At 46.1% G+C, this 11,100-nt stretch overlaps 1 protein-coding gene across 2 annotated transcripts in view; it reads left to right on the top strand.

Annotated features, from left to right (window-relative positions):
• The window catches only part of PASD1 (PAS domain containing repressor 1), a 93,930-nt gene extending 85,440 nt beyond the window's left edge, over window positions 1–8,490 (top strand). The window contains exons 16-20 of one of the 2 annotated variants that reach the window (XM_053374065.1): window positions 710–868; window positions 2,553–2,768; window positions 3,903–4,150; window positions 6,059–6,257; window positions 6,497–8,490. In XM_053374065.1, the coding sequence (XP_053230040.1) occupies window positions 710–868; window positions 2,553–2,768; window positions 3,903–4,150; window positions 6,059–6,257; window positions 6,497–6,664 (990 nt within the window). In that variant the 3' untranslated portion in view covers window positions 6,665–8,490. Of the gene's footprint in view, window positions 1–709; window positions 869–2,552; window positions 2,772–3,902; window positions 4,151–6,058; window positions 6,258–6,496 lie in introns of both variants that reach the window. The other variant, XM_053374066.1, reaches the window with a different exon arrangement.
• Window positions 8,491–11,100: the final 2,610 nt, after the last annotated feature.

Raw genomic sequence — 11,100 nt, 5'->3', positions numbered from 1 at the left:
TCGAACGTTGCAACAATTAGTTTGGAGACCATTTTGGGTTTTTTTTTGTCTTTGGTATTATTTATAGCCCAGTAAAATGTTGGTTACTGGTTTGTTGTTCAACAGAACTGGAAAACAAATCCTTAAAGCAAACTTTTAAAAAACAATGACAATGAGCCCAATGAGTGGTCTGGGATCACCTGACACTGCAAAGTTGCTAAAGCTCAGCAGGTGACAGATCTCCAGTGTCTTATAGAGGAGACCACAGGTCCTTTGAGGAATGCCTGGAACAATAAGTTACATTTTTAGCATGGAGAAGAGGAGGTTAAAGGGAGACAGGATAGTGGTCGTCTTAATATCTGAAGAGCTGTGGACACACAGCTGGACGATGGAGCAGACTTCATTACTCCAGAAAGCAGGACCAGAACCCAGTGGGTTGAAAATTGCAGGAGAAGCAGATTTCGGCTGAATGTCGTTAGGTGTAAGAGCTGTTTGATAATGGAACAGACTGGTGGTTTCTTCTTCACTGGGCGTTATTTAGGCTGAGGCTGCCTGGGTCAGCGATGCTGTAGTTACCTGTTGCATTGCAGATTCTTAGGAACATAGGAAGCTCCCTTTACACTACATCAGGTCATCGATCCGTATAGCCCAGTTTCTCTGAAGGTGGAAATAATAACTGCATGTAAAAGTTGCAGATTGGGTAATGCTCCTTTCTCATCTATGCTTCCAGCCAGTGTATCACTTCCCAACTCAGGTAGGGATGATGCATCATTTGAAGGAACAGCTTGAGGAGAGAACGCGCATATTGCAGGCTGACATCAAGACGCAACAAGAGGAACTGCATGTGATCAAAGAGCAGCTTCAGCTGGTGCAGGACTCTAATTTGCAGGTATTTCCTATATAGGGAACCTCAGGCACGGGGGCAAAATGTGGTCCACAGATATTTTGCAAGTCCATCTGTCCACATGTGTTCATGTCAGTCATTTATTGTTAAAAAAAATAAATGGTGGGGATATCAACTTTTATAAAGCTGCCCTGATTGTGGGTGATTATTACTCGCTACAGGTGCAACTGCTGAATGGCCCACATTACAAACCTGAGTGTACTGAATAAACATGCTTAAATCACAAAGAGTTGCACCCCTCTTTTATAAATTGCTTGGGTCACAGCCAAGGGAGAAGGCCTTTTCCATGTTGGAATATAGAAAGCTGCTTTTTATTTCTTTATTAAAATATTTATGTACTGCTGCGTCCCAACAATATATCACAGCGATATAAAAGTTTACAATAGAAAAACAATCAAACCAGACTGTAATATCATAACAAAGTTTTAAAGAATTTTAATGGAAAAGCAGCACTGTATACAAGTATTTTAAACAAGTAAATAAATATACTGGCAACGCTCTGCAATCAGGTATGCTGGATCCCTCTTTGCTTCAGCAGGAGTCACTGTGCATACGTTTGTTCCATAAGGCTACACAGCAATTCATTCACCTGACCTTGCAGTATTGCTAATTATGTGCAAAATAACCTCTGATTGCTCAAGTTATTTCTTCCCAAAAAGCCTTACATTTTCTCTTCAGAGTATGTTGGTGTAGGGAAAACAATGACCTGCAGCCATTTGGAAATTGGGGGTTATAAGAATAGAGTCCCATGACACCTTAAAGACTGATGAATTTAGTGTGGCATAAGCCTTCCTTATTCATCATATGTCATGTAGGAGCTACAGTTTGCTCTAGCCCTTTCATTTCAGCATGAGCAAGACTCACTGTCTGTTAGACTGAAACTACCAGAGACCTTTTTCCCACCAGCCTCTGCTGATACAAGCAGCATCCTGCTTATATAGATGCCCAACTCCACATGAGCGTTGAGGAAAAGTGGTTATTGCTTGACAAGTAGAGAAAAGGGAATTTCCTTAAAAGCAACAGTTCTGGGTGTGTTTTTAAAAGAAGTTTAAAAATGCATGTTTGCGTTAAAATATAACCCATTTTTTCCCCCTGGTGTGCCAACTCTAAGTTTTAATCACTGATGGGTTAACATGAGAATATGCTTGATGCTTGGGTGACACCTAATGGCTGTTCTGGATGTTGCTGCCCTTGGCGAATTCTTTTCACAGCACTGTGCTTGCCACAAGCTTAACAGCCCCTAAGGTGTTTTCTGCAACATGGACACAAAAATAGTGCAGTAGTGGTGGGTTTATTCTGCCAGAGGGGCAAGAGTTGGACAAAACTAAACCAAAACATTTGTTGCATAGAATGTTACAGGAATCCAGCTGGAAGTTATGGGATGTGCACTGCTTGGAAACGAAACAGTGTGACAGCCCCAAAACAACAGTATTGAAAGCAGAATTGAATGTGACTGCAGCAATAGCATCAGGAGCATGAATCATCGCAAGTGCACAATAAAAATGATGTCTGGTTGGCCAGCATCTACAGAGGTTACTTTATCAACCTCTGTGAGCCCTGTTTAGTTTGTGCATGCCAAATTTCAAGCCACCATCTTTGTCGGCGTTCCCATGTGTGCATTGCTAGTGACAACCCCCAATGTCTCTCCCCACTCCCACTTTTCCGATAGATGCTGATGCAACAGCCTATGCCCATGGTCTTCAGCGGAGTGCAACACCAGAACCCGAGGAGGCCTTCCCAGCAACAAGCAGCAGCAGTTGTGAGCAGACCAGCCGCATCAAAGAAATCCCAGCAGCAAGGCCTTATGGGATCAAAGCAGTTCTGCAGCACACACCTGGCATCGCCTCAGCAATTCCTCAGGGACCCTTGTGTCACATCATCCCAGGTGGTGGTTTTTGTTCAACATTGTGCTAAATGCATCACCATTTTAAAGCTGTATAACCTGGGGTGGATCTACACACCGGGGGAGTCAGAAATTAAATAGTTATAACAACAGAAAAAAACGCTATGGAAAACCACTTAGAATTTTATTTATTTATCTTGCTCTCCAGCACCATCTGGTGTTGCATGTTCATAACACATTCAAAACACTGGTTTTTTTACTGATATAGCTGAGTCCCTGGTTACTGCCTGCTCCGGTATAGACCTACTACCCTGACTTTGTAGGGCCTTCATAAGACTTGCAGGGTCTTCTCGGGGGCGATACTGCAGCTCTGGAACCCACCCCCATTGTGGTGATTCTTGTTCCTGTTTCTTAGATAAAAAAGTGTTTTTATTCTAGCAGCCTTTGTAATTAGGTTGTTTTGGATATTATATTGATTGCTGTATTTGATGGTTCTTTTGATTCTAGCTGATTACAGGGTTTAGTGACTGATAGTTGAACTTAGTTCACAATCACCACATTTTTCACTCCATAAGACGCACCTAGAATCATAAAATCATAGAGTTGGAAGAGACCACAAGGGTCATCGAGTCCAACTCCCTGGCAATAAGACCTGACCATAAGACGCACCTAGTTTTTAGAGGGGGAAAGCAAGAAAAAAAATATTCTGCGCAGAGCATGTAAGTGGCTCTCGCTTTTCTTGCTTTAAAGCAAGCAAAGTGACAGCTGCTTACATGGCTTCTCTCCCGCTTTGCGCAGCTCTCACTTTGCTTGCCCATCCCTCCTCCTGCCTTGCTGTAAAAGAGGAGGAGGAGGAGGAGACACCGCGACAGGTGCTCTTTAAAGGGAGCGCTGAGCAGAGCCTGTGTGCGGCTCTTGCTGGCTTTTCCGGGAGGTGGGGAAGGGACAGAGGGCTGCCGTCAGGGTGCAAGGGAGCCTGCTTGCGCCCCTGCATTGGAGATGGTATTTTGGCTGCATTAGGCTCAACACTCAAGAGAACGGTTTTCCTATTCGTATACCAATTTGCATGGTTGCAAGCTACTCTGAGCCCTCTGTGTAGCGGAAGAGAAGGATGTGAACATACCAAACAAACAATGTGCTCGTTCTGACAAAGGGGTGTGTGCATTTATGTATCAGGTACAGCAGCAGCAGCAGCAACAACAGCAACAACAACAACAACAACAGCAGCAGCAGCAAAAGCAGGCCATGAGAGGAAAGCAGGTCCAGCAGGCCTGCTTGCCAATGCAGATGAGCATTGCAATGCCGCTGTACAACAACCCAATGGTGTTCTCTCAAGCGCACCCTATCACTGCCTCTACTCCAATGTCAGCTGAAATTGGTGAAAGGCAACAGCAGTCCAATTACACCCAAGATCGGACTCTAAGGTACGGATGCAGGTATATGTATGCTGAGAAGTCCATGTAGGGGACGTTACTGATGGTATTATTATTGTTTTTGCTCTCTCCTGGCGATGAGCGGATTCCACTTCCCTTCACAGTTCGTTCTGGCAGCCTTCCTCTACTGTGGCTCTCCACATGTTGCTTGACTACAACTCCCATCTTCCCTTGGCTGTGGTGTTGATGGGAGTTGACATCTAGAGGGCCACAGGTTGGAGAAGGCTCCATTGCTTTGCTTCTCCTGGGCTCATTTGTATGAGTGGTCCTTCCAATAGCCAACTTTCCAAGCCAGATTGTGAAGTGTTAGGTACGTCCTGCACTGTTTCCCTGCCCTCACCCAAGGCAAAAAATATCAACAGTGAGGTGTGATTGTGGGGAAGGGGCAACCGTTTCTGCCCCTGCAGAAGCCCAGATGAAAATCCATCCTGGAAGCTGGTATTTGCATTGGGAGGAAATCCCTTTTTGACACCATGCATCACCATTTTTTATTTTAGGAGGGATTTTCCTCTCCAGCCTCTGCTGGGGAGGAAGTGTTTAATGCAAAACAACAACAATAAGCACTTCAGTGCTGGTTTGGTCCCAGTGGAGGACAAATGGAGCCCTGCCCCATCAACTTCAGCCTGTCCTGAGCTAGCCTCAATTTGTCTGCCTTCTTTCTTACAATTGGTCTGGTAGAGTGACTCTGGCTGCCAGCTCCCTCCTTCCCTGCCTCAGTGCTGTGCCCTTGAAGAACTTACAAGGGAGGAGGATGCAGGCAAAATTAGAGTGAGTTGGCTCTGCCTATCATTGGCTGTGGCGCCACCTGGTGTTGGTCTTCCTGTCTTCCTCCCTATCAGTCCCAGTGTTCACCAGCCACCAGTGTTTGGTCCCTGGTCTCTGAAGAGGCAAGCAACAGCTCTGAAACTGTGCTGGCAAGAGGCTATCGAACCTGCTCATTGCCATGTTGTTAGGTCAGCCTGTGCAGCCTGCAACATCTGGTGCGCATGGGAGCAATCAGTCTTCACAGATCAATACTGGCAGACAGAAGTTAAAAAAAGCCTTCCCACAATTAAAACCAAACAATTTCAGGGTAAGAAGCCTCTATATTAGAGGCTGTCTAGTCCTTTCCCCTGCTCGGCACAGGAATCTTTTAAACTAGGATTCCCTGACATGTGGCTGCACAGCATCTTCATAGCTACTTCCACCAGCTCCCAAGATCGCTCTGCTCTGTTCCGCTCTTGAACAAAACCAAAGCGAAGAGCGGATATCGTGGGAAGCATGTAGAGGTCGCATAGGCTGGGCTGCCTTCCTGTCAGAAGTACAACACAAAAAGGGTGGCTAGTACCTCTAAATGGGCAAACCTGACCCTAGACTTCCATTTTCAATTTCCATAGTAGTTAAGATATGAATGCAGCATGGGCTATGTGCCCTGCATGCTGAACAAAAGATTATGCACCCATGCTATGAAAAGTTGGATTCTGCCAGCAGCATACATTATGCAGGAGAGCTCCCATTTCTGACTTTGCCTAAAGTATTCTGCATGTTTAGAATAGTTATAGCTGATTTTATTCTGTGGTTTGGTGACTACAAAAAAAGGGGAAGGAAGAGCACTGAGCCTTTGCTTGCTAGCCACATTAAACTCTTGTCCTGCCATCACTCCTGCTTCCGAGGGTTCAGAGAGCATTGCCACATCTTTCAAGCAGATTGTCACACCAGAGAGAGCTGAAAAAGGTTGCATCAGGGGGTGGTTAATCAGTGGGCACCCAGATGTTGCCAGGCTCCTGGCTCCATCAGCACCAGATCTAGTTCAGCAACATCTGGACGGGGCACCGGTCAGCCACCACTGCTGTGGAAAGGGTTGCGTTTTGAGGCAACCTCCGGTGGTTTTTGATCTGTTACCTGCTACTTGTGTTGCAGATTTGCTCCGGAGCAGCAAGGGCTGCCTGCTGCAATACAGATGCAGCCAATCACATGCGCCGCCACTCCGTCACCCGTCTTCACCTCCTCTGTGATGATTCCACGCGCCAACATCGCCCCGCAGCAGGGCCACCCTCCTCCCAACACCCTCCACCAGTGGCAACCGCAGCCAGTTCAACAGCATCACCTCTACCTTCAGGTAACAAGCTACTAGTTTCCAGCGAGATTGTGGAAGGCGTGATGACTGATAGGAATGCCAAGGTGGGAGGCAAGGTCTATAGCTTTAACTATGCACTATGTGAAAGATTGCTTCCTTTTGCTAGTCCTCAAGGCTCAGCTTTACTGGGTGACCCAGTCTTCCAGTATTACGAGAGGAGGGGTACATATGTGGGAGGGCTGGGCGTTCCCATTGCTAAAGGCTGTTGCATTATCCCGCAGATGCAAGGTGCGGCTGAGCCGGGCCAGAACCAGCGCCTGTTCCAGCAACCTCATGTCCCTCCGCAGAATGCCACCATGGGATATTTCCACCACCCGCAGCCGCAGAGCCAGCACCTGCAAGGCCAGCCTTGCAGTTTACAAGACCTGCCTGAAATGCAGCTGCCTTGAGGCCTTGGTGGTGGCGGCAGTCTTGGGGGTAGCGGCTGTGCTGAGCAGAAGTGAGTGGATGGAGGGGCAAAGCACAGAGGAGATGAAGGTCCTTCCTTCCTGGTACGCCTGGAAGGTGAGGAACATGCCAGAGCCGGGGAAGGGCCCTGGCTGGAGTGGAGAGCAGGTTGGGAGTTTCTTGCACTTACTTGGAAGGAAAACAAACAAAGGAACCACCCGGGAGCGACACTACTCCAGCAAAGTGGGATGAAAAGCCAAGCTTGGCATTTCTTAACCGCTTAAACTGTGTGCAGCTAGAGCATCTCATCTGTACATCCTTTGGCTAGAGATGGGGGCGGGGTGAGTGGAGCCCGGGGGCAAGGCTGATTCATTTTTGGATGCTTCTGTCTGCCAGGAAAGGTTCACTGGCAGATAGGGTTCCTTGCTCACCTGCAATAGTTAAAACAAAAATGAACTTAACTTGCCCGAGTGAGGGGGAAAGGATTATTTTTCAGGAGAGCAGCTGCCTTTGTGTGCTGCAAAGCCATATATATGAATATTAGTTATATTTATAAATATGGTAGATGGAATTCTAGCCTGCAGGTTGTTTTTTTTAAAAAAATATTAGTAAAGTTTACACGCTGATGCGTTATGCGGCAGAAAACCACACACCTGTGCAGGAGGCAGCCAAGTCTTATTTTTTCCTTTTTCTAAAATAATCGTTGCTGAAATTCACTGTGAATCACTGTGAACACAGATGGAACTGTAAGCATCAACCCACGACCGTATAACTTTTTTTCTTTTGTGGATGCATTTGTGTATATACAGATTTCATTTTTGTGTAGTAGTTCATGTGTGGATTACTGAACATATTCCCCAGCACTCTATCCCATTACCCAACCATTTCCCTATATGTGAATCCCATAGTTTCTTTGGATAATTGGGTAATGCTGCTGCTGTTTATGACACCACTCTTGCCTGAATTTCTTCTTTTTGCACCAGCCCCTTTCACTGTTAAAGAGTTATGAGAGTTATGATGTGTCTAAGAGCTTCTCCTATTTTGTTGCAAAGTCCAGATATATAAACCTACCTATTTCTACTGCCCATTTAGCCAAATATATATATTTTTCAGGAGGTGCAAGAAAGAGATCCTTCCCTTTCTTTCACTCTGTGTATATCCAATGAACCTTTCTGTGGGGGAGGTATCTTGATGCCCAAAGACAAAAGCAAACTTTGTGGTTTTGCTACTTAGTAGGTAGAATTTGGCAAAGTGGAGTTTCTACCTAAACAAGGATACCTACGATGTTACAAGTCAGTAGCGTTAGCAATAAATTGTATTTTTTTAAATGGTCACTTTAAGTGTGTTTATATATTTATAAACGTTTTCTTTAAAAAAAAAAGAATATATTCTTCAGTGGGTGTGTATACCAAAGTGTCCCCTACTGTTTTGTGTGTTTCCAAAGGAAAATTAATAATTAATTGTTAGGGGCATTTTTTGTTTTGTTTTTGCAAATGTAAGTGTGCTTGACTTGTACATTTTTTATATGCTGGGTGCAGAAGGCAACTTTCACTAAAACTTCTTTAAAGAAAAGAAGTAATGAGGTTGCATTTAGGGATCTGGTTAACAACAACAACAACAACATCCACCTGTTGCTGGCTGTTAGGAAGAGGGTTTTTCTACCTGCAACATCAGAGTAGATTCATTTAGTAAAAGTTCAGGGCCATAACTTCAATGAAAAACAAAGCAACAATCGTTTGAAGCATAGTAGCTCTGTATTCTGAAGATTCTCAGGCAGCACTAGAGATCAATCACTGTGTACAAAGTGTCTTATTTTCCCCTTTACTTACCAGTACGGGACGCGGGTGGCGCTGTGGGTAAAAGCCTCAGCGCCTAGGGCTTGCCGATCGAAAGGTCGGCGGTTCGAATCCCCGCGGCGGGGTGTGCTCCCGCTGCTCGGTCCCAGCGCCTGCCAACCTAGCAGTTCGAAAGCACCCCCGGGTGCAAGTAGATAAATAGGGACCGCTTATTGGCGGGAAGGTAAACGGCGTTTCCGTGTGCTGCGCTGGCTCGGCAGATGCAGCTTTGTCACGCTGGCCACGTGACCCGGAAGTGTCTCCGGACAGCGCTGGCCCTCGGCCTCTTGAGTGAGATGGGCGCACAACCCCAGAGTCTGTCAAGACTGGCCCGTACGGGCAGGGGTACCTTTACCTTTACCTTTACCAGTACAGTGGTACCTCTGGTTGCGAACAGGATCCATTCCAGAGGCCCATTCACAACATGAAAAGCCCGCAACCTGAACCGCCGTATCTGTGCAGGTGCATGGCGCAATTTGGCGCTTGTATGCATGCATGAAGCGCGATTTAGAGCTTGTGCGCATGCCTGAGTGGCGAAACCTGGAAGTAACCCTTTCCGGTACTTCTGGGTTGCCGCGGGACGCAACCTGAAAAAATGTAACATGAAGCAAGCATAACATGAGGTATGACTGTACAGTGGTACCTTGGGTTACAGACACTTCAGGTTACAGACGCTTCAGGTTACAGACTCCGTTAAGCCAGAAATAGTACCTCGGGTTAAGAACTTTGCTTCAGGATGAGAACAGAAATCGCATGGCGGCAGCACAGCAGCAGTGGGAGGCCCCCTTCGTTAAAGTGGTGCTTCGGGTTAAGAACAGACCTCTGGAACGAATTAAGTTCTTAACCCGAAGTACCACTGTATTGTTAATTCTCTACTACTGATGTGCAAACACACACAACTAAAATTTCACAGGCCCTTCGAAAGTGTACAGGTGTACTTTGCTTGCTTTAATTGCAATACATAGTCCAAACCTGCAGAGAGTCTACGGGGAGAAGTGGCCCTCTCAGCTTGTCCCGTGTCTTTTAAGAGGAGAATGTAAGGCATTTAAGAGGAGCTTGGAACCACCTTGCTTTCAAGTGTAATGCACAATGTATTGCTCTGCATTAGGAAAAGATGGGTGGGTACATAAAGGAGAGCTTAGATGTCTCTCCAGTTCATTTCCCCCAGTCAATCTAAGGAAGGAAAGACAGAGCAGTTGCCAGAGCTTCCTCTGGCTGGTACTTGCCAGTTTTTAGTGGCCCTCTCTTCTCCACCAAGGTGTATGTGTGAGAATGGAAAACACAATCAATCCGGAACCAGCTCCTCTATTTAGTCCTTGGCAGGCCCAGGGTATAGTAGACACCTAGGCCAAAATGCCAGTTTAGAAAACAATCAAACAGCATTTCAAAGAATGTAGAATATGGTTTTCTTTATCCCCTTAGTAACTGCAGGAGAAAAGGCTGGAGCAACTCTAGGCTTGTCATTATTTCACTGATAGCTGCTCCGCCACCCCAGCAAAATGTTGAGGCTTGCAACCAGCTACAGAGAGCCTGTTTCAAATGTTCGGATTTGTGGCTTTTATTTTTTGAAATAATAAATGTATTAACCACATGCAAGAAACCTAAATGAGAACACACTAAGCACCAACAATGTCAGCTAGTCTGCCATTTCTTGGAAAAAAGGCGTAGGAAGGCATTGTTAAACAACAGCAGCTGTCTGAAAAGGGTTTCACATGTGGGCGCTGTAATGTTGTGCCGGTCTCTGCCAACGAGCTCAGCACTGATGCTCATTTGTTACAACTACAGATGCAATGGAACTAAGGCATTATTAGGCCAGGGTTTGGAACCCAGTGGCCCTCCAGCTGATGTCTGATTCCAGCTCTCATTAGCCCCAGCCAGCGATCATGCATGAAGGGAGTTGCAGTTGGGAGTCAAAGGTTAGCCACCCATTATGTAAAGCTGTGTCTAGTTCTAAATGGGCACCACTGCCATTTCAAGTTGAGGGTTCTCTCCCCTCTCTAACCTGGAATAGGGTCACTTTGCTCCTGTAAGTAACTGGCTTTTGGTAATGCTAGCTCTCCCTTCAGAAAATGCTACTGAAATCATCCTATGCAGGGGAGAAAGTTTCTGGTGCCAGGCACAAGGCAGTGGGCATCTGCTTGAATCACTGAATCATAGAGGTGGAAGCGACCTTGAGGATCATCTAGGAATTTGCAGCTGGATCAAACCTGCAGCCTTAGCGTTATCAGCACCATGCTCTAACCAACTTAGCTATCCAGCTGAGACAAGAGACATCAGTAGGACCACTTTTAAGAGGGGAGGGGTGCACATTAGCTGGACACCCAGTTCTGCTGTGTACTTGTATCAGTAGTGATGTCAAGGCCACAGCAATCATCCAGTCCCCCAGCGGGATAAATCCACTCCCAAGAGTAGTGGTATCAACACTTTCGGTGCGAGTGAAGGAGCATCCTCTGTCACTCTTAGGACCTTTGTTCCGTTGTCACTTTGAGCACAGGGATAACAACCTGCAGAGGTTGTTGACTCTAACTCCCACCATCCCTAGTTAACACAGCCAATAGTTGGGGGTGCACAGCCTCTTTCATAGAAACACACCAATGTTACCT

Source organism: Podarcis raffonei, chromosome Z (assembly GCF_027172205.1).
Source record: "Podarcis raffonei isolate rPodRaf1 chromosome Z, rPodRaf1.pri, whole genome shotgun sequence".
Lineage (NCBI taxonomy): Eukaryota > Metazoa > Chordata > Lepidosauria > Squamata > Lacertidae > Podarcis > Podarcis raffonei.
The sequence above is the reverse complement of the archived record's forward strand: the minus strand, read 5'-3'. Positions and strand labels throughout refer to the sequence as shown.